This window comes from Rhagoletis pomonella, unplaced genomic scaffold, assembly GCF_013731165.1.
Source record: "Rhagoletis pomonella isolate Grant_MI unplaced genomic scaffold, Rhpom_1.0 Rhpom_scaffold_00013, whole genome shotgun sequence".
NCBI lineage: Eukaryota > Metazoa > Arthropoda > Insecta > Diptera > Tephritidae > Rhagoletis > Rhagoletis pomonella.
The window spans coordinates 16,972,597-16,997,853 of record NW_023458567.1 but is presented as its reverse complement, the minus strand read 5'-3'; the positions used below and the strand labels follow the sequence as shown (position 1 = coordinate 16,997,853).

General features: G+C 31.9%; 1 protein-coding gene across 1 annotated transcript; it reads left to right on the top strand.

Moving 5' to 3' along the window:
* Positions 1 to 10,951: 10,951 nt before the first annotated feature.
* Positions 10,952 to 24,991, top strand: LOC118748882 (sarcoplasmic calcium-binding protein). The gene is made up of 5 exons (XM_036483603.1): positions 10,952 to 11,571; positions 21,639 to 21,853; positions 21,966 to 22,038; positions 24,049 to 24,357; positions 24,435 to 24,991. The coding sequence occupies exons 1-5, from the start codon at positions 11,455 to 11,457 to the stop codon at positions 24,663 to 24,665; spliced, it is 945 nt and encodes a 314-aa protein (XP_036339496.1). The 5' UTR covers positions 10,952 to 11,454; the 3' UTR covers positions 24,666 to 24,991.
* The last annotated feature ends 266 nt before the right edge of the window (positions 24,992 to 25,257 follow it).

Here is a 25,257-nt window from a genome sequence, read left to right as displayed (position 1 = left end):
TTTTCTGAGAAGAGAAGAGGATATATAGGCCTTTAAAATGTTATATAAAAATGTATTGTCGCACTAGGCTTGTTGGGATTTTTTATCGGGTAAATTAAAAAAAAAGCCCCCTACTTCTCTTAGTTTTTTAAATTTTGACTATCGATAATTTCTACAAATTCAAACTATGGAGTACTATCTAAAATTAAAACTATTTCCAAATAAACTGATACCTCATTTATTGCAATCGCATAAGAATTGTCGAACTTAGGCGACTTTTCTTAAATACGGCCTTGAATTTATATGTGTGTATGTACCGGAATTGCAGATTTTTTGAGCAGTGTGGCTAAGGAGTTCATCAATATTTATTCAATAGATTTAATTTTAGATAGTACTCCATAGTTTGAAATTACCGATAGTCAAAATTTAAAAAACTTAGGGAGGTAGTGGTATTTTTTTAATTTACCCGATGAAAAATCCCAACAAGCCTAGTGCGACAATAGATTTTTATATACCATTTTAAAGGCCTATAAATCATCTTCTAAGATCATATTCCATCTTTGAAATCGAATCAAAAATAATCATTCAAAAACTCATAAATCTACAAAATCCTATTTACTGACCTATATCGACAGGTCGCGACCTCTAAATGGCCTTTAAAAAATCTATAAAAATAGGTAATAATATTTCTCATAAAAACGAATAAAATTAGGGGGTAGGGTCATGAAATTTCCAAAAAAAAGTATTTTCCAGGAGCACCTTTATGTACATACATATGTAGATGCATACATATTTATACATAGCTAATATGTATGTATGTGCACATGTATACCTATGCACATATGTATGTATGTATGTACAAGTAGTTATGTTTTTTTTCTGCGGATTCGTGAGACCACATGTGGCGCTGGAAACCATTCACTCAATCTTGGCAAGGGTTAATAACACCAACCGAAGCGAAGGAAGAAATTGTGTGTAGAATCTACTAGAATTGCATTATGCTCAGACAGCGAGAGAGTGCAATAGTGGCTATTTATGTGCATATAAACGTACATACATACATATGTATACAAACATACGTATGTATGCACACAATTTCTGTTTGTATGTTTCACAAATGGAATTTTCTCTCAAATTTTGAAGAGGCAACTGCTTGTTTAGATAGCTAAGCCGGGAAAGCGTAAGGAGGTAAAATTTTGGAGCATATTATAGCGAAGTGTCTCGAAAGCCAAATACATACATACTTCATGCGGCGCTAATTTGGTCAAATGCGGCACGGTGAGCAGCATACTGCCGCGGAGTAAACTCAACATACCATTTGTGTGTGCTCTGAGATTGCAGCGCCAGTATGATACACTTATCAGAGAACAGCTTTGAGTATGATCGAGCCTTTTTGATCACACTCACTAAAAATCAAGCACAAGCGAACGCCACACTCGGCTACTATGTGTTCGATCGAGATGCATACCCGACAGCTGCTTTGGTTACGAACGAGTCTGTTCGATCACCCTCGCTATAAATTGAGCACAAGCGAACACCACACTCGGACACCCGCAGCTAACCCGAAAATTTGTGTAACAATGAAACGGACACCCGAACATTGCGATAAAATGCAGGACAACAAAGAAATTTACGCTGAAGGTAACTGGCGCCAATATGTTCCCACAAAGCATACGAAAATGTTGTTGCTTTGTGCTTGTGCATACGCAATGAAAAAATTAGAAGCGAAGTAGACAAAAATGTTTTTGCATCTATTTCGTATAGTTTCGCGTGGAAAGCTGTGTGTGTATATATTAGAACACAGCCTAAAACTATGTAGGTACATAAGTACTTTTACAAAAAATAAATGTGCACCGAGTGTATAGGGCTTGGGCATTGCCGATCTACACACATTTATACCTAAATGGATGTAGGCGTCGTGATGTCGCATTTTGTATGAGCAAAAATATAAGAAATGGTTAAATGTATACTTAAACAAACTACCGAAAAATTCAACCTTCTCTTTGCCCTCTACGCACAAAAACTAAGAACACCGCGATGAGAAGGCAACATTTTTTGTAGAAACAAAAACGTCATAAACCAATCAAGAAAATTTTGTGCACACTCGGGTTGAAACTCGAACACCCGGGTATATTGAGCTGCAAAGCACCCGAACCCAATCAAGTATGTATGAAAATCAATCGGGTGTTGTGGCCAACATGTTCGTCTTGAGCTCAGTCTATAACGAACAATACTTCTGCTCGTATACAGAGAACGATGCAAAACGGGTTTTGTTAGATGATCGAGTATACACGAAAATCATGCACCCGCTGCAGATGTCTGACACTTATATATATTGGCAAAAGATTCGTCGCACCTGTTATCCGGCCCCAAATGCTATAACTCAAAAAGACCAACGTCGAACTCGGGAAAGTAGCCCTACAGAGTGGCAAAAAATGTGGAATAGTACGACTAAGAAGGTGGGTGGACCTATCGCTGTATACCAAAACTGGTATTCTGGATTAATACAAAGCATGGCGAAGTAAATTTTTATCTAAGCCAGTTCGTGGGCGGGAAAGGCTGTTTTAAAGCATACCTGTTTAAATTCAAACACGAACACGACCCGTACTATGACTACTGTGGAATTGGCGTGAACGAAGGCGCCACGTATTATTTGAGTGCCCTCGATTCAATCGGCAGATGGACCAATTCAAACTAGCCGTTGGAAAGGTGTTTACGCCAGAGTCATTATATGATGAAAGGTGCCAGTGAATGGGCATCAATCAGCGGCATACTATCTTCAATTCTGCAGAAACTGGAGAGCCTGAGAGATAGCGGCGTAGCACCAGTGATTAAACGAACCCAAAGCTTAGCTGAGCATTGGAACCAAATCTAGAAGTTCACTAATCAAAGTATAGGCGCGGACTGGAACCTATGCTGTTTCAGTCATAATGGCAGTGCAGCCTCAAAATTCTTGCACTCGAAGCGCTGGCGCGAACTTGAACCAAGGCTGTTCCAGCCGCCACGGACGTTTGGATTCAAAGTTCGTGCACACGAAATGTAGGTGCGGATTATAAATTTGTCCGTTTCGGGTTTGAAACTCGTCTCTCCTGTAAGCCTGCTCAATGCAATACCAGCGACAAAAATGAGATATAAGGCTAAACTATAAGCCTAAAACTAAAAATAAGAAGAAAAAGAAACTATAAGTTGTATCTGTATCTAAGGGATAAATAAATGGCTAAAAAAATCTTTAATTTAAAAAACACGTGGTAAAACCTACTAGAAGTAGCCCACGACTGAGTACATTTTAATGGAACGATCGTATGAGCCTAGCGCTAAAACCCTGTCCCCACGAAATACTGGACGGTGCTACCGTGGGGATCGATACTTGGACAGTGAGAGGTTTAGTTCGGTTTAAAATCTCACACTGACGGGTATAGGCTTTCGATGTTTCCTCCTCGGAAAAAACCTACTTATGTATATATGTTACTGGCCCAACCCGATTTTCGCGCAAACTAGTTTTGCCTAGGCTTGGCCCGGGTATAGGTTTATCCTAGCGCATGTTCATAGGTAGAAACAGTTTAGCCTAGGCGAAACCAGTTTGTCCGAAAATCGAGTTTGGCTGGCAACAGATACATAGAAAGCTAAGAAGCCTTAAGTTTCCTGAATGCAGTACACAGCTATGAAAGTAACCCAGAAAAAGGACGTCCTCCTCTGCTATGAAAAGACTAGTAGTCAGTTGACACAGAAGATATATGATTAACGTGCGTAACAGCTTCAATCGGGAAGAAGTATACCAAATAACAGGAGAAATACTTTTACGATCGTCTTTGGTCGAAAATGGTAGTACACCTATCTTGGAAAATGCAGTATCTTCAGTTTGCATAAAGCTCAAGATTCCACCGCGAAACTAACAAAAAAGTAAAAAACAACCACTCATGCTCATATACCCGTAGTTGCGTTTGTAACGTATATGCCCCGTAGCATCATACATAGTCAGCTAAAGAGCGAAATACACCACACAAGCGGTTTGACAAACCAAGCGAAATTTCCCTTTGCTTCAAGCCATTTGTGCTGTGTATGGGGGTGTTTGAAGGTTTGACAAACCGCTTGAGGGAAATTTGAGCAAAAATCAAAATTTTTTGATTTTCTGGCCGCCATGTTGATGTTTGATCAAACCGCTTGCGTTGTGTATAGCAAAATCGCCTCATTCGCAACGAAATTTTCACCGAGTAAGGACGTAAGAGAGGAAAATGAAAGAAAACCATAATATTTAGCATTGCGAACTGGAAGAAAACTAAAATTCTTTGCTTGAACGAGTCATGTTTGCATGGTGTATGGCGAAATGGGAAAAGTAGGTTTGAAGAATGTTTGACAAGCCGCTTGTGTGGTGTATTTCGCTCTTAACACGTTTACTCGCACGCCTTAACATATTTAAAAGTAATTAAATATTGACGTGCAAGATTTTTGCACAGTATTCCGTAGGCACATAAACTATATTATTTATTCATATAAAAATATTACCTTGAAATGGCTCCAATGACATGGCTGCCTTAATATGAGTCAACGATTTGACTCATTTTAAAGAAAACACAATTCCTTAGTTTTCAGTACTATTTTATTTCTTTACGTGGTACTCGTGCAGGCATTTAAAATTTTTTTTTTTAATATTTTGTTTTTATTTTGTATTTATTTTTCAATTGTAATTTTTGCAATTGTATTTAAAAAAAAAATTATCTCATATATTTTTTATAGTATTTATATGAGTATTTAGGTTTTTCCATACATGAAATTAATTATACAATTTGTAATTTATATTGGAATTTGAATTGAAATAATTGACTCACCTTATCCTAACTACTAACAAACGGACTCGAACCTGCGCTCTCAGAACCAGAAGCAGTAGTGTTCACGCGACACCACAGCCGGCATTTCCCAGGAAAGCAAATAACTTTGACTTAACAGCACTGACAAAATTCAAAATTATTTAAGGAAATTATTACTTATATTGAGTAAATTTACTTCCTAAAATTAATGACGCCCTATTATTTTAGCATGAGCTTAATTAAGGAAAAACTTCTCAAATTGAGTAAACTTTTCGTAATATTAAAAAAAACAGTAACTCTAAAATAAGGAAAGTAGTTTCTTGTTTTAAGGAAATGTTTTTTTCTGAATGTACCATGAAAAACTTGTAGTCCTTTTGCCACGCCCAATACAAATTATATATCGTTGGAAAGCTTAGAAAATAAGCTATCGAAATAAGCCATTTGCGGAAACATTGTTTAAAATATGCATTAAAATTTTTGGCAAAAAAAAGTTAGTTAAAAATTATAGTTTCCACCAGAAACAGAATGCACCGAGAAAGTTCTATTATATCAGCAATTTTTGATTCTCTATCATAAGTGTAACTAGAGATAAGAATTTTAGGGAAACTTCTAACTCCAAGATAAAACTAGACAAAAAACCACGGTAGAAATAAAAATATTTTACACAATGGTTACCAGTTACCATGGCAACAAAGTGGTGGAGTTTGAGCAAACTGCTGTCATAAAATTGTTTTCCTGGTACACTTGACGAATTTTGAACCATATAACAATTTTAGAATAAATTTCGAGTGTGCCAGTAAAAATTGTAAAAATATAATTTTAGTTTATCAAATCATTGCCATCTCTTACTCAATGCAATTTTTTTTTTCATTTGCTGACACACTAGTTTTATTAAACTAGATTCTTTCGTTTTGGCAAGAAGAACATTTTCATCATTTAGTTTTAACATTTTGAGGTATATTCAATTAATATATTAAAAAAAAAACTAAAAATTTCAAAAATTACAAAATAGCTGCGACAGATATCCTGCATGCTGCCATTTTTTTTAAATTTCTTAGTATATTCTTGAATTTTCACAGATATGTTGTATTTGATGTCAACGTCCATTTCCTCTAATATGAATATTCTTTTTGCAAACTTCGCAAAGTTATAAAAAAAAAAATTATAATTTTTTCGATTGATAATGAAAAAACAAGTAAGAAAGTCTAAGTTCGGGTGGAGCAGAACATTAAATACCCGGCGCAAGTATTAAATATATGTTTTCCACCTTTCCGAAAGCTACCGCTACACGATAAGCCGGGGTGTATACATTTTAAGTAAATTAGCGTCCTTAAATTTCGAAATATTGAAATTTCAAGCATTTCTGAAATTTACCGTTATATGAAAAGCGGCCTCAATTTTAGTCCGATTTCAACAATTTTCAACGGTTTGCTTTTATGTGGCAAGCACAATAACCATACCGAGCTTGGTACAAATTGCTAGAACGGTTAGCGAGATACATATATGTGATCACAAGTGGGCGGTGCTACGCCCATTTTCCAAAATTTTGTCATAAACGTATTTCCTGGTAAAGAATTGTTGCAACCATCAATTTTGAATAAATTAGCTTCAATATTTACTGATTTATCGAAGATTTTGTATTTCTCGAAATTACCGTTATATGGGATGTGGGTGTAGTTATTGTCCGATTTTAGAAATTTTCGGCCATTTGGTATGCTGTATCAGGACCAACAATTGTGCCAAGTTTGGAAGAAATTGGTGGAGCGGTTACCAAGATATACACATGTAACCATAAGTGGGCGTGGCTACGCCCATTTGCCAAAATTTTGTAATATTCTTATTTTTCGTCTAAAACTCATTGCAAATATCAATTTTGAGTGAATTATCTTTAGTAGTTACTAAAATATCGCAGTTTTCGTTTTTCTGAAAATTACCGTTATATGGGAGGTGGGCGTGGTTATTGTCAGATTTCGCCCATTTTCAATACCATCCGTCCTACGCCCAAAAGAAGTTCACGTACCAAGTTTCGTTAAGATATCTCAATTTTTACTCGAGTTATCGTGTGCACAGACGGACAGACGGACGGACGGGCGGACAGTCACCGCTTAATCGATTTCTCTTTTCATTCTGATCATTTATGTATACATTTGTCTATATCTATCTCGATTCGTTTTGCCTGTTACAAACAACCGTTATGTGAACAAAGTTATAATACCCTTGTGCACAAGTGCGCGCGGGTATAATGAGTAAGTTTGGTACATTTTCGCCTAAACAAGCGTTTTAAGGCTAAAAGTGTTCACATACTTGATTTACATATTTTTTATTTTACTTGTTTCTGGAACTCAATTGATTGAAATAAATGAAAGAAGAATGCTTTAGCGTTTTTTTTCTGCCGAGAGAAGGGAGTGACACTAAAAAAAAACTACTCGTGAGGTTTGTCCATACAAATGCGCAGAAAACGATCCCCTATAGAATAAGGAAAGTGAAGATACCCAATAATTTAATTATATAACCTTAGTTTGTCTTCTCTTTCGCATACATATTTTGTATGTATGTGTGTCTATTTCATGTTCGTAGTTTTTGCAGATCGCGATCGATGGACATTCGATTGATGAATGATGCGGAGATGATTATTCAATGTCTCAGCACTGACTGCAAAATTATCGCTCGAGTAAATGGCCATCGGACTTGTATGTAGTGGTGTCTCTTCCGAGTCAACGCAGATATTTTGTATGTGAATATTTATTTTATTTATATTTTTATGTATATTTGACATCCAGCTTATCGTCAGTTGTTCGTTTTTTGTTTTTGAAACCTAATTATGCGCCTTGTGCAAAAATATTACGTGATTCTCTTCTAATCAAAATAAAATGCTGCACACATCAGTGACTGAAATAAATGCATAACTTTGTGTATGTGCATTAATTATTAAGTACATACACACATATGTATATGGAAATAAACGTATTGTACATATTAGGGAGTGATAAAAGTCATGTAGACACACTTCATGGTTTATGTTTAAATTAATTATGTTAACAACAATCAGACCGCTATGAATCAAGAAAATAAATTCTGTGTTAAAAAAAAAACAAAAACGAAGTAAACTAAAAACCAGATACTTGTTAAAATATTTGTACGTGGTTATGTGTGTGTGTGTTAACTTTGTTTTCATTATTTAGTTTTTTTTGTGTTTATTGACATTTCTTCGTTTGTTAGTTTGTGGGCGTGTGTAAGAATGCTTCTTCCATTGTGCTAATTAGAATTTTTTGGGTATTATATCAATTTTGTGGTGTTGAATGCGGCTGTGTATGCGCTTACATGTTTATACATAAAAACTTACATACATATACATTTATATAGCAAGGTTAAACTTTTTGTTTGTTTATATTTTTAACTATACTGTATCGGTCATATCTTTAGCACTCCATTTCAAAGTGATGCCGTTTGTCACTTATGCTTATTTACTTATTTGTACAAAATTATACAGTTAAAATACAGTTTAAAACTTTGTAGAAAACTAAAATAATTCAAAAAATTTTCATCAAATTACTAACTTTTTTCTCAGAAGTCCTGGGATTTTTTTTTTCACTATGAGGCATTCCAAGCTATTTCAATGAAAATTATGATTATTTTTTTCGATTTTGATATAAACTGTATATCAAAGATTTAACTGACAAATGTCTAAAGGGTGTCTCGATATAGGGCCTGCGATATTAATTGTTTTGTAAAGCAGTGACTGATGAAAAAATTAAAAAAAAAACTTCCAATTAAAATTTTATTTAACCTTTTCTTTCGGATAACCAAGATAGTTACGTACTATGGTAGTGGTTCAGGTAGTATTTGTTTTCCTATACTTTATTTTGCTATAACCCTCTTACTTGTGAAAATCGTGAATTTAGTATATTAACATAAACATTTCTTTGATTGGTCATATCTCCTGAAAAGGCAGAGATAACTTAATTATTTTAATTTAAGTAAAGCGAAAAACTCTATATTTTTAGCACGAATTTTTGAATTTGTCATTTTTAACGTCATGCTAAATTAAAATTCATTTTTGGTTTTTTCTAATTAAAAAAAAAATCGACGTGCTACAAAAATCCAAAGAACCACTAATTCACTACTACATTTTAATAATTGAGCGTCTACTCTGTTGGAACTTTTTATTAGAATTCCTACTACTCACTATGTAGTTCTAATGGGATCATATGGAGACATTGGAACCAAGAGATTTAGTAGTACATTTTAATAATTGTAGTCAACATTTTCGGAACTTTTTGCTAGATTTGCAGAATAGTAATATGGGGAGGGGTACAAAATGTATTCAACAAAGTGTAATTAAAATATACTATAATACCAAGTTGAAAAAAAATTAATTTTGAATCGTTTGGAGAAGTGAAACTTACGTTACATATCTATTTTGTGTCATAACCAATTTTCCTTTATCTTCATTTTTATCTTTATACTCTATCGCTAACAACATCGATAGTAACACCCAACAAAATATAGATAACAAATCGGTAAAAATATCGATAGAAAAACCGATAATAATATTGGCAGCAAAATCAATTAGAAAATCGATAAAATATCGATAATAAAATCGATAACAAAAATTGATTAAAAATCGATAAAAAGACCAAACAAAATCGATAAAAATTACGATAGCAAAATCGATAACAAAGTCATAAATAATCGATCACAAAAACGATAAACAATAAATAACAAAATCGATAAAAAATCAATAAAACATCGATTCGACATCGAAATCGATGGTAATATTGGTCGCAATATCGATTAGAAAATCGATAATATATTGATAACAAAATTGATAACAGTATCGTTAAAATTTATCGATAAAAATACCGATTAATTATTGGGAAGTTTCAAAAATATCGATAGCAAAATCGATAACAAGTTTATTTTCAAAATCTTATGCCGAAAAAGACGTGAGAGGTCCATACATTTCTGCGCTAGAAGCTATGTGCCATAGATTGTGTACATTAAAAGAGACACTGTCTGGACCGAATACAACAGGGAAAAATTAACAAATAATTTAAGCATTTCATTAGCTATCTTTCAATTATTGTAAATATGTTATGAATTACTCAGTAGCCTATAAGCGCAATGTAACAGAAAAAATTCTTAGAAAATGTCTTTATGCACGTTATTGTGAAGTACAACAACTTCTGTATAGGCGAGAACCTGACGAAATTCAGTGGCCTTCCAATTATGTATTTCATCTAATGATCTATGTAGGTTTCCTTGGAAACTGCCTGGGAATTTTTTTTCTTAATTTCACGAGTTCAGAAGATATTTTCGATATATTTGCTTTTGAAGTCGTCTCTTCTGTTCTAATTTTAATGATTCGAATAAGCATTTTTCTTGCAACTACAAGAACGATAAGGCGCATGCTGTCTAAAGGAGTTTGCGTTACCATATTAAATCCTATTTCTTCGAGGGGAGTCTTTTCATCTTTGAATTTGTGGCTGAGATTTGTATATTTTCCTAAAGAAAAGTCTGCGTCGGAAATTTAAGTGCCACTAAAAGTACTATATTTTAGCACAGGGCCCAATTTTCTTCGATACTATTGTGCACTTAGTGCAACCATGCGATGCAGTATGTAATATGTTCTGGGACACCACAAACGAAAGCTTTAGCCGGCATGTCGCATGATAAACAGCGGAACAGAATATAAATTTACTTATTTACTTATTTACTTCTCCGCATTTGCAGAAGAACACATGTCTTTCAAAAGGCCGATCTACAATATATAAACTAGTTATTCAAGACATGTGTATATTTTTGTACATACATATATAGTATTCCATCCAAATCGGAGTTTCTCAAAGTTGTTTTTTTTTTATATGTACGTACATACATATGTACATCCATGCAGAATTAATTTAAAATGTAAATGTATGTATGTATGTCCTTTGTTGTTGTTCGTCGTTGTTACGCTTCTTTATTGTTCGACTCTTCCATGCTCGTTTCTTCATTCGAGCTCTATAGTAAAGCGACAAAGCCATATTGTTTATGTTGCTGTCGTTGCTGTCGCCGCTGCTGCCACCGTCGTCAACGTGTTGGCGTCAACAGTGACTGCATCGCCGACTGCGCGTTTTGAGCAGCATGGCTTGGGTTTATTCATGCCTGCAATCAATGAGTTTTGTTTAAATTGTATTCGAACGCTGAAGTGAACGGTCGTACATTTCCAAAACTGCGCGAGTTTCAATACTCTAATCAAATGAAAAAAAGTTCTAAAAACCAATTCATAAGAAAACTATTTAGCACAAAAAAAGTTGAAGTGTTTATAAAAAAGTCTGAAAAAACTGTGTAGTGCGAAAAAATTAAAAAATAAAAAAACGTTGAAAACATACTTTTACTAAAAGCGACTATCAAAAGTGGATATATTTTATTAAAAAAAAATAATAATAATAAACAAAAACTGCTGAAAACCAGTGCTCAACGCATAAACTTGAAAACTTTTTATCGCAATTTTCGAAATACACCGCTGTCGTTTTTTGAATTCACAACAAAAACATCGTTTTAAATGATCACACACTTACTATCCTGATATCTAGTGTCCGCAGTGCTCTGTTGTGTGTGTGTGTCCGTAAATACCTGCCTTCCGTGTCTATATCAAAGCTTGAACACGAAAATCTACCATTCCAAGATGGCTTTTGCAATTATGAGCCGTGGCTTCTTGCGTACTTCCAGAGAAATTCTGGATCGTAGCATGGCTGTGGGTGGTATTGCAATCTCTCATTGCTGCAAGGATGCTGAAATTAATGTGAGTTTAAAAAACATATTTCGGTATTTATTTACTGAATTATTTACAGTTGGAGGCACAAGTATTCGTAAATGTTTCGGAAATGGTGACTTTTTCGTTTCACTGCCAAAGCAAAAAACTTGCCAGTATTAAAGTTATGTAATTATGTGCTTCACGGCGCCGTACACGAGTACTTGTGCGCCGGAGTGTAGCAGAAACATGTTGGACTTATATCTGTTTATGGGCAATTATGGAAGAAAATGAGATCTAATAAGTCCAGCAGAATAAATATAAAAATATACCTATATATTTTTTCGTTTCTATTGAGATCGCACCACAGTTTTGCTGATGATTTTTTTTTAAGAATTGTGCAGGAATTTTCCCTATCAGGAAATTCAAATAAATTGGTTACATTCTTCTTTGAAGGGAAGAAATTTTTTTCGAATACAATTAAAACAATTTTATTATCAAATTTTTTTGTGAATCCTTTAAATTTTGAAGAATAAAATAAGAAGTGAAAAGTTTAGTTATTTTTCTAGTCTTTGTAATGCTTTATTTACTTATTTTTAAACATTTCTTTAGTTTCAAAATTTTTCCACATACATATATACATTTATTTCTTTCTATTATTAAAATTGTTAAAATATTTTGTTTCTTATCTAAAATTTTTTTCCATATACCTACCGTACACGTAGATATTTGTGTTTCCATTTGGTGCTTTTTTTAATTTTTTATATTTTTTCATTTCAAAATATTTCCATATACATATGTACATATTATGTACATGCATGCATATGTACAATGTACATACGTATGCATATACTTACATTTTTTTATGTTATAAATTCTTTTTGGTTTTCAAGATTTTCTTTCGCAAAAAAACTCAAAAAAACTTTTCAATTTTAATTTTCTGCTGTCTGCAATTATTTTTTTCGTATTACCTATCAACATTTTTTCCAAATATAAGTTTGAGCGGCAAATTCAAGTAATTAATAATTTAAATGTCGATAATTTTTTTGCATATATTTTTATGAGCTATTAAATTAAAAAAGTTATAGAAATTAATTTAAAAAAGAAAATTATGAGTTTTATAAAAATTATCTTAATAATTTTCTCCATTACAAATTTGAAGGCACACAACTATTTTACATGGTATCAAAAACAAAAGTAAATATTGAAAGAGGGAAACAATTTGTGTCGTTTTCACAACTAAATATATAAATAATTTAATTAAATTTTATGTTTTTTACATTTTATAAAAACTTGAAGCAAATTCTTATATATTTTTTAATTTTTACAGCCACCTTGGTTCTGGTCATTATTTATGCTAGTACATAGATCTGCAAAAAAAATCTAAAATTTAGAACACACATTGAAATGAAATTGAATTGAATTGAAATTATGGTAAAATTTTTAAATTTTTTCTAGAAATTCTTCAAGAAAAGTTAAATATTTTAAGTGGTTTATAGCTAAAAATAAAAATTAAGAAAATGTGTTTTTTTTTACAAAGAGATTATTTTACGCTAAATTTATATTTCCAAACCAATCTATGTATGTATGTACATGGACCGAGATTAGTTTCCATGGAGCAAGATTTAGCAGTAATTAAACGCCGACTAATTCCTTAAAAGCACAATTGAAGTCTTGACTAGTCCTCGCCTAATACCCTGCGGGTACAATTAACGATACAGTGATAACTCCGACAAAAGTTTAAATACCGAGTATTCATCAAGCGAACGTTAGCTCAGCCGTTTGAATCTCGTCGGCTGACAATTTTTATTTTTTTTTTTGGAAAGAGACTAGTGCGTTTACCAGTGTCCTTTCGTAATCGCTTAGGTGTAGATTTTATAATTGGAATGCTAATAGTACATATTAGCGCCAGACATTTAATAGTGTTAATGTTCCTTTGCGACTAGTACCGTATGCCGCCCGTTTTCCTGGCTGGGCATATTTTAATTTTGTCAAATGAGCTGAGTTCAAAAACTTGTCGCAATTAGTTTTCATCTAAAAATTCATAATCAAAATGTGTTTTCGGGAAGTTTCCGCTACAAACTACACACATAAATATCTTTCATTTTATGTATGTATACGTATGTATAGATGTACATACATATGTATATTTGCTTGAAGGTTTCGAAATTTTAATATTCTTTCAAGATTAAATACAGTTGTTTCGTCTTATCGCAACACTTGTTTTATTGTTGTTATTTTCTTAGTTTTCGGTGCCTATTTGCTTGTCTAAATTCTTGAGCTAGACTTGTTATACAATTGGGTTGAATACATATTTCATTGCATGTAATATATGGATGTGTGTAGGTATGTATGTTGGTGTATGCAGGTAGGTATATATTAACATACCTGTACATTAGACCGTGTCAGAAAAAATAACAGCCCGCCGTACACCGCTGAGTACAAAGTATTTTTGAATGGCGATTTCGATTTTTATTTTTATTTATTTTTTCAAAAATATATCGGCATTTAGTACTTACCGTCCAGACCGCAGTTCTTGTCTTCCCAGCGAATCACTAAAAATCATTAAAATTTTGCTAAGGAAGTATTTCGGTTATTCTAGTAGAACTATTTGAAAAAAATTGTATTTCCGAATGTAGGTGTCACCGAAAAATGAAAAAAGTGGACCCCTAAGTTCAGCAAAAAATAAATAAAATAGCTTTTTCTGTAATTGCATTTTTACACTTTAGAATCAGGGCTGTATGACGCTTTTTTTGGTTTGCTTGTAAGGTGGTAAAACCCTATATCTATGTTACGAAAACCAAATGGCTGCAGGTTCTTTATGGCAGACTATAAATAAAAGTTTAAATTTGGTATAGTTACAGGACGATAGAAGCAAAGAAATTCCCATAAAATTGTATTTGTCTAATATGGTACATTGTATGTAAATACTTCAAGGGAATCCTATAGACATTTGTTAGAACAGATAACTCTGGTAAAAAAAATTTAAAAATTGAAAAAACTCATAGACATGAAACTTACTATTTATGTATACTAGTCATTCAACAAAGAAACAATTCGAACCTGCTCACCAAACAGCAGTCACCTTGACAAAGAGATGCAACTGGTAAGGAACGAACAAAAAAACGCCGAGCAACAGTTCAATGTTGTATGCAAAGTGAGTGCTGTACTAGCAAACAGCGCTATAAAGAGTAGCATAGCTACCCTGCAGGAAAAGTGACTGCAAAACGAAGTGAGTATTTACATACATACAGTTGACACGAGACTAAAATAGTTTATTTAATTGCAGCAGGCCGATGTCTAGCTTAAAATATATAAAAAAAAATCATTAGAGAGTTGCCACCTGTTTGAAAATTTCAGTTTAAGTAAATTGATAAGATAAAGTAAATATTGCATAGGCTGTCAAAATAAAGAGGTTTAAAAAGGCTTATAGCCGAAAATATTTTTTATTTTATTTTAATTTCACTGGAGAGGTTTGGTAAAGTTTACTGCCGAAAATATTTTTGAGGAGGGTTGCCACCTGTTTAAAATTTTTTTATTTAATTAAATTGATAAAATAAATGATATATTACAACGGGTATAAAACAACACAAAAATACTTTTAACGCGCAGCGAAGCACGCCGAGTTTTGGCTAGTTTGTTTATAAAAATATATAGGTGGTTCGCAAGGTGTCGTATTGTCGTATGTCGTAAAGTTTTTAACGGCTAAATAAATGTTTAAAGGAACACAACCAACTCTTTTTTTAATGGTGGGAAATTTCATAATACGACTTTTATGGTAGCTTGTGAATCCCTTAAATATAGTTTTAGCCGTTTAAAAATTACGACCAAAAAACAAAAAGACAGTATACAATACCCTCTGAACTCCCTAATAGTTTATTCTATAACAAAGACTGTATAAATTCCAGTTAAATCTTTGTACAACATTTAAGAAACCAACACATTTTCAGCTTTTTATTAAATTTTATTTTTTTTTTAAATAATTTGAGTATGCAGTTTTAAGGCCCATTCTATTTTTGTATAATAAAGAGCAAGTTTAAGGTAACTGGGGCTTACGGTTGACACTTGTAATGTCGTTCTATATGCCGTATGTTCCACTTGTGAGTAAAGCAGTTGTGCTAGAGGTCAGTGTATTCACTTGTGCATTCGTGCTTGCGAGCAGACTGTGTGAGGACCTCTAGATTAAAGGAAACGAAGAAGTGAGAAGAGTAGCAGTTTTGCCTTAACTTTACTTTTCACTGCTAGTGCTTCATCATTATTGAGCGAAAACTGCGTGAACTCATTCTGCTCAGCTCTCCGTGGAATCTTATGGCGGTTTCTTTTCTACAAAAAGTGTTGCCTTATCATTGCCCTCCTAAGACTGTTTGTGCAAAGCGGGCAAGGAGAAGGTAACATTTTTCGGTAGAATAGAAAACACCACTAGTTTTTTTCCTGCAGGGACGCCTGCATCTGAAAATAGCGCACTTTTTTTAAGCAGTTCTTTAGTTGTTTACTTTTGCAATGTTAATTATAAAATGCTGCTGGTGCCTTCATTTAAATATTGTTATTGTTGTTGGATAAGTCTTTGGCATTTGGCCGCTATGCGAATAAAAATATCGAGGTGTTTTGCATAATTTGGCGAAAGTGGATGTACATGCATACATTCATATAGATACGGCTCAAGCCCACCTTCCTCCTAAAGTAATTTACGTAAGAAAGTCGGTTATAACTAGACAACTTTAATTTTGCTTTTAAATTGAAATTTGTTACTCGGTAGAAATTTTTTTAACTCAAAATGGCGAACGAATTTTTGAAAATTCATTCTTCCTCACTCTCCAAAATTGGTTCTGGAAAACATCGGTTAAATTTGTTTCTCGGGGAGGTTTTTGAATCCGACCATGAGTTTTAAAAATAGCGAATTCCATTTTTTTTTAAATACTCCAAGGGCACCCTAGTAACAAGATTTGAGCGAATTAAACACATTTTCAAAAACTTATAATTTAAAAGTAAACACTACCGAATTTTATAGATTTTTTTTTACCTGAATTAATTTTGAAGAGGAATAAATGAATTACACAAAAACAAAAAGGAAAGACGCCAAGGCTACAACGAGGCAAAGGCAGAAATGATCAGTTTATGAGCTTTTTTCGCAATTGATCATCTTATGTAAATAATTAGACTATAAATTGTTTTGTTTCTTCCAGAAATCATCAAAAGCCAAATTGTATATTAAAAGAAAATAAATATACAATCCGTAAATAGTTAGCGCTTGCCATAGCTAAAAATTTATTTATTATAAGTAAAAAGCATTGATCATTGGCAAACCAAATTTGCAGAACCATTGTGAAGGCCACAGAATTAATAATCAACCCAAAAAATAACAACTAACTATTCTGTGTTTTTTGTAAACAAATATGAAGTTAAAAGAAATCTGAAAAAGCAATTGTAAACACTAAATGCGCAACATGCAAAAATGTTTGATTTTCTTTTAACTAACTACATTCACATGTATACATTAGAATGGTAACTACATACATATGTATGTACATTTAAAAATATTCAAATAGATTTGTGTGACTGTATGTATTTATCTCTTCATTTGTGCGACCCTAGGTTCGGTAATGACAATACCCTCGCTCAAAAGATTTATTTCCACTTCAGTTCATAGTTGTAAACAACAAATGTATTTTCAAGATTTTTAATCGACCAAACGTTTTTTCTTTGGTATTTTCAGCTACACTTGCCATCTGTTACACATCTGCGTCACATTGGTTTACAAAACTCAATGATGAGAGTACTACTTAAGTGGTTTCGTCTGTTAGGCGACTTGAAGCGCTTAAGTCAATGTTTATGGCGCACTCTTTAGCTATGTACACATATACATATGTACATATGCACATAAATATGTGTATATGTATGTGTCTTAAAAATCCAATTGGTCGACAAATGGAGGGATCTTTAGTTTCATGCCACCTCCGAATGCACTCAGAAAAAAGCATTCCTTGATGCTAAGATGTAGTATCTTATTCTAAGGAAATATTGCCTTGAAATGGCTCCGAAGACATGGCTGCCTTAATATGAGTAAACGACACACAGTTTAAGGAAAACACAATTCCTTAGTTTTAGTACTATTTTCTTTCTTCTTAAGAATAATTATTTAATCCCCCGCGAAAGGAATAAGTATGACATTTTGCTTGCGACGCTCAAACAGTCGTCGACACTATCCGCCATCTCCAACCGTACTCGAACCTGCGATCCTAGAACCAGAAGCAGTAGTCTTCCCGCGATGCTACAGCCGGCATTTGCCAGGAAAGCAATTAACATTGTCTTAACAGCACTGACGAAATTCAAAAAAAAAATTTAAGGAAATTATTACTTATATGTATTGAGTAAATTTACTTCCTCAAATTTTGAGCAAGGAAAAAATTCTCAAATTGAGTAAATTTTTCGTAATATTAAAGAAAAAACAGTAAATCTTATATAAGGAAACTGGTTTCATGTTTTAAGGAAATGCTTTTTTCTGAGAGTGGAAATTAGCTCTTTATGAGAAGCTTTTTTCAAGACAGAAAATACATTAAAATTCTCATGGAGCTTTTAGAATTTGCATGTGCTTTAATACAAATTTCGCGCTCAAATGTTTTTGGAGGGCAGACAAAATTTAAGTGCTACTTGGGGGAAACGGTCCTAAGAGGATTGCCTCTGCCTGCCAATAAGGATCCTTTATCATATAATTTCTTTGCATTTCAGATACTGAGTATCAAATACCAACTAAATGACACTTTAATTTTCATACTACAAAATACAAAACACACCAAATAACTTCTCATTGGTACTGTACAATATATTAATTAAGGTATCTTAACTGCTTTATTTTATAATTAATAATTTCTTGGCACTTAAAGTTTCTGATCGGTGGCTTTAAAGGGCGGTAATAAAACAAAAGATATCTGCTTCACCTGCTGCTACCCACATTTCTTATCAAAAATTTAAAATTAACTGGGCCAAATTCGATTAATTAGCTTATCAGTGCTCGCAGTTAGGTCCAATTAGGTCGATTTAGAAAAACAAACTAACAAAACACCGCAGAAACCAGTAAATAAGTAAACATTGTTAAAAAAATAACTATTTGATTAATTAGAAGACTTCAATAAAATTAATGACACGGCGAATGTTAAATTGTAAATGTTGTGGATACCTGCAATTGAAGTAAACAAATTTCTACATTCGACAAGTCAATAAACTTTGTGGTAAACAACAGTAACTGCTAATCTTTTTAGGTTGCAATCGCTTAAAATTTCGAGGAAAAAAGTATAAGTGTTGTATATGTAGCTACTACCAATAAACCTACGTTTGTATATATAAATATACACATGCGTGCCTGAATGTGTGAAATTATAATAAGAAATAGTTACCACAAAATAATTGCGTATACATATATGTATATCTTTGTATAATAAATGTATGTTTGCATGCATGTACATATGCACCTACAAATCTATGTAGTCGCCTACCAGCATTTTAAAAACAAGTTCGCTACTCGGTTGAACTCTTTCATTTTGTATGTAACTGGAAAACACAAGAAAATTGTAGATATGCAAATACATAAAAAATTGTATAAGCAACGCGCGTAGCCTAAATGCAGGAATACATACATACATGCATATGTATGTATGGTGTTATGACAAAACACGCGCAAACTTTCGACATCGGCCGCATTTTCATTGTAAACAAACAAATTTATTGCCGATCAACAAAGCGTACGAATAAAAATGGAATATGCAAATGTGGGGAAAAGACAAGATGGGAAACTTAGTATGAAAAAAATTTAAATGCCTGCACGACATAAATTTAGAAAAATAAGAATATTAAACTAAATAAAATTTTAAATAACAAAACATAAAATAAAAATTTTATAAAATAAAAGGAAAAAATCAAAGTAAAACTAAATAAAAATTAACTAAACATAAAAAATACATAAAAAACTAAATATTAAAATAAAATAAGCTTTAATAAAAGTAAGAAATAAAACTAAAGTAAAATATAAAAAGTGAATTAAATGAAACTGAAATAAATTGGATAATGAAATAATAATAAATTCACCGGAATAAATAAAATAAGTTTGATAAAATAAATCAAAGTATAAAATACATACAATCAAACGAAATAAAATAAAATATGTACTTGCATACATATGAACATGAAAAGTTCAATTAAATTATAGAATGAAGAAGAATAAAAATTGTAAAGTTATGAAATTAGATATATATAAAAAATGAACTCAAATTAAACAAAATTTTGCACGAAATATAAATAAATTACAAATTAAAATTACAATTTGAAAAACTGAATAAAATGTTGTATAAAAGAGTGAATCAAAAGAAGAGTAAATCAATTAATAAAACGAAATAATTTAAATTAGGGCTTAAATGAAAAAAAGAAACATAAGAAAAACAAAGAAACAAAAAAAAATAAAATAAAATAAAAGTAAAATAAAATGAAATAAAATAAAAATTATAAAACAAAGAAAACTAAAACACCATTGTAGATAAAATAAAATGATATAAAAACGTAATATAATTACATGAAATTAAAAAATTCCAGTAATAATAAAATACAGTAAATCCGCCAATTAAAAAATTTAATAAACTGAAATAATATATTAAAACTTTAATAAAATTAAATTATATAAAAGATATTTACAGCATTCTTAATTTAAAAAAAAAAAAACAAACAGCCAAATTAAAGTTGAGTAATTAAAGCAAAAAATACAATTAGAATTAAAAAAGTCATTGAAATAAGACAAATAAAAAATAAAAAACGTAAAATAAAATAAAGAAAAATGAAAAACTTAACGAGAATAATATAAAATGAAATAAAAAATACGAACTGAAAAGGTAAAGAGAAATGAAAACATAATTTAAAGTATCGAAAAATAAAAAATAATACCTCAATAAAAGGAAATAAAAAAATAAATAAAAATAAAGAATTAAATGGACATAAATTAAAGTAATACAAATTAATCAAATGAACAAAGTAAAATAAAAAGATAAAATCAAATTAAAAATTTATAAAAAGTTGAATAAAAGAAAATAGCAAAAAAAAAAAAATTAAGAAAAAAAAAAAAAAAAAAAAAATTTAAAATGAAATGAAGTCAGCAAATGAAAAAATGTAAGAAAACTGATCTCCAGTCGAGCCTTATTGCTCTCCAATAATACCCGCATGAGGCTAGAGGCGACAATTGTGCCCGATTGAGACTAATCCCGGCATAGTCTCTTTAGAGACTCGTAACACAATTTTTTGCAAATCATAAACATAAGTTGCGTTTCTTAACAGATAGCCAAATACACCGATCAGCTGTTTACTTGCTAGTTTCTGCTAGTTTTGCATTTCTTTACTATTTCTTTATTTCGCTCTCTGTAAGCGTAATTCTCTCAATTTTCCCCATTCTTCTTCTTTTCGTGATAATTATCTGCTAGAAAAGAAATAAAGCCATCAATTTAAAGCTACATATACAAAAGTACATGCATACGAGTATGAATTCCACTGCTAGAATTCAAAAAAAGTATCAAGATTTGGATAAACTTTTATTTCTTTTATTGTCTTTCCTGGCTGGCGCAATTACAATTCATACATACATTCATAAATATTGAGCGCTTCACATTCTGAACACACTTTTATTATTTTTTTGGGAAGATGCCACGTGGACATGGTGGCTATCAGTCTCCTTTACGAGAGCAAATATTTCCTCATTTACATACTTTGGCCGTGCATAATATTTACATATGTACATACGTAATCCGTATGTATGTATGTACATACTTATGTAATTGGGCAACTCCAATCGAATTTGAAATTCAGAATTCAGTACTTTTCCTCTGATTTATCTATAATTCAACAGATTATATCATAGCATGACGAGATCAATTGATTTCTAAATGTTTATTGACCAATCTGTTTTTATTTCTTTTTACTCGCGTTTTACATGAATTGAAATTTTATTCAAAACGTGCAGCTGTTAAAATATTGTCTTTATTTTAATAGAGCTGCCTTCTTAAACAATTATTTTTTCTCTTATAAGTAATTTAATGTTTTTTTTTATCTTATACTATTCTATTATTCATTTCCTTTTTTCATTCCAGCATTCGACCACTGCTTTAGTTCCACATCGTTCGGCTTGCACTGCACCACCTGCCCATGCACCGATTGCCTTGCATGGAGGCAATATTACACCAGTTTGTAATGGCAGCTATTGTTTGCTGCAACCAAGACAAGCCAAGCCGTCTCTGGCTAAGCGCCAGAGTAGCACAAAGAAACAGGTGTACACCCAAGCATCATCAAAGCGTGACGACGAAAGGTGAGTGAAAAAAGAGTAAGCACATCGATTTAGATTTATTTGTAAAAGATTTAAAATTTTTGAATCTCTTAATTTATGTATTCAATTAAATTCGGTTTTTTTTCTTTTGCAGTGATAGTGATTCGGATTCGGATGATGAATTTGAACGCAAACGTGCGAGCGCACACTCCAAGCATAGCGAAAGGGTAAGCATTCAGATTTTGAGATAAATAATTTTAGCTTCGCGTATCTGATATCATCGAAAAGTTAAATTTTTTTTATTGTACCCGTATCATGAGATTCTTTCTTTAGGAAACCGTTTTGAATAAATACTTTCTGTATACAATACATATGTATGTATATATCGTTACCTTAATATATAAAGGCTCTAGCTCATTTTCTCTAAAAATTCAGCTTTGTACAAAGGTCGGTGGATTACACACTAAATAATAGAATTTAAAAGCCAACACTACATCAATTTGAATTTTAGTAACAATTTAAAAAATTCAAAAATATCGATACGAGTACGTTCAAAACGGAATTTGAAAGTTAAGAAAATGTTTGAAATGAATTAAGCTGTAAGAATTCTCAATACAAAAAAAAATATATATACATATATATGCACAAATAGTAATGTTTTTGCATGTACCAAAATGCCGTTGAATCTATAGAAATTATTCATGTTCAAAAATATTTGAGAAAAAATAATAAAAAAATTTTTCGCTATATAAATCATGTTCATTTTATGAAATAAAAAACAAAATCGACTTCGACATTTCGCAACTGTGAATGTCCGATTTTTTTAAATATTTTCTTCTGGTATTCGCAAAAAATATCGTTATCTAACCTATTCAAATGAATTTTTTAATATACAAATTTCGAAGTTTCGTCACTTTATAATAAAAGGTGTCGTTTTCTAAAGTATCTTTTAAACTTTATCTACCCTTCAAACATATTTTCCCAAAACAAAATTTGTTTTTAAAGCCTACTTGAAAAAGTGCCCTAAATGTTTAAAATAAAATTAAAAAGAAAATTGCATTATGTGCCTGCTGAAATCTATTCTAACAAATTCTTGTCTAAATTTTAAAACTTCGAAATTTACAAGTTTCTTTACTTATGCAAAATTGAGATTTTGACATTCCAATGATTAATTAAAATGATTGTATTAAATTTTATTCGAAAACAAAAATTTCGAAATAAAATTAAAAAATATTTCAATAAATTTTTTTTTTATTAGTTTTTTTTGGCTTTGAAGTAGGTGAGAACAAATTTTCAATGCGCATATTCAGACACGTTTTTACTTTGTAAAAAGAATGAATAATGAAAACAAAATGTAATTGATGATTTTTAAAACTTTAGAAATTCGAAATTGAGTTCCAACATTATTTTGATTGCATTTTAGTAACTTTGTTTTTAAATTTTTAAAACAAAATATATAAGTAATTTAAATTTAAAAAAATTGTTCAAATTGTAGCTCATATAGTAAAAATTGCTTTAAAATAAGGCCGTATAATTGAATTCAATGTTTTGATATTCGAAATAAAATTTAAAATGTTTGACTATGTGCCCAATATCTATTATTAAATTCATTATTTTACTAAATTTTTTGAATTCGAAATTATGTACGAAAAAATAAGTGTGCTTTCGAAATTATTTTCGAAATGAAATTTCAAGATTTTTTGATTTGTCCTGGCTAAACTTTATTTTAATCAATATTTTTCTGAAATTCATTTAAATTAAATTAGAAACCAAGCAAAAAATATCTACCCAAAACGAGTAGTTTGAGTTTAGTAATTTACTTCCTTCCCTTCCAAATTCATAAAAAAGCAACTAATTTTTTTATAGTCAAAAGCAAAGAAAACAGCTTCTGTTGTTTTATTTTTGTTATTTATCATATTCTTCTTTAACCACCGTCATATTCATCTGCAAACCACTAAATTTAAGGAAATTAGCTTGGTGTCCACATCATATTTAAATAAATATTATAAACACATGCAGGCATTTTTAATAAGCTCTAAAGCTCTAGAAGTAGAACGTTTTTTTATTTGTTTTTTCATACCCGTCCATAAACGAGGCATGCATATTTATATTCACCGCCCGACTTTAGTTTCTCGATGAAAAAAACTAAATAAATTAAAATTCATTAGATATCAAGCTTAGTTATAAGCCCCTCTTTATTCTCCCGATTTAACCTCTCTGTCCTCTCTCTTTTGCAGGGCGATTCCGAGTTCTGGCGTCGCAAAATGCGTACGCTTCATCGCATACTCGACGTCAATCGTGATGGCGTAATATCGTTCGACGATTTCAAATTGATTGCCAAACGTTTCACCGACTTGGGTCATCTTACGCCGGAGACGTCAGCTGAATTCGAGCAGGTGATGCGTCAAACATGGGAGGAGCAATTTGGTGCAATAGATCCTTACAACTTAATTACTGCCGAGCAGTTTCTAGTTGAATTGCATCATCGACTCAACGACGAGCAGATGGTAAAACGCATCGGACGCTTTTTACCGTATTTATTTAAGGTAATTAATTATCTCGGTAGACTTGAGACAAATTTCTAAAACTATTTTCTATATATTTTTATTCAATCCTTTTGTAGGCTGTTGACTACGATCACACTGGCCACTTGGATCTCGAACAGTACAAACTGTTCTTCCGCTGTATGGGTCTCTCGGACGAAGATGCAGCTATATCCTTTGCTGTGATAGACAAGAATGGCGATGGCCAATTGTCCTTGAAGGAGTTTCTACATTTGGGACGTCAATTTTTCCTCACCGAAGATGATACGAAAATTTCGAAAATGTTCTGGGGTCCACTCATCGATCATTGACTTGCTGAACATGCGTACACAGCTGTGTTGGAATTATTGTTGCGCGGCAATGAGATCGATATGGCACGTGCACAATATATTCTCTATACACTTTGCATGCAAAATGTCTCGGAGCATTTGGGCATACTTAATGACGACACAAATGAAGAAAACCTTTTACTAAGACTATTTTTCTATATTAATATTTTAATTTTATTAATAACCATAACTTGGCGTTCACAAGAACGTAGCGATTTTAAGCATTTTATTGTAGATCTTATAAGAAAATTTAATGAATCACGCAGAAAAGCGCGAAAACGAAGGAAAAAAAGGAGAAAATTAAAATATCTGAATTGTTTTCTATATCTCGTAGTGGATCATGGGTTGGCATTTTTGTAGGTGGAACGATAATGTTGCTAGCAACATGCATTCGTAGACAGGCCCGTCGAAAGGGATGGGGAAAAGGGGTGAATCCCCCTGGCCGAGCTTTTTAAAGGGCCTGAAATATCAGAGCCATAACTTTTTATTATATTTTTACAATAAACACTCCTGTCGTCTAGTTTTAGTTAAACGACTATTATTCGATTATCCATGGTATTTTCGATGTCGTTTT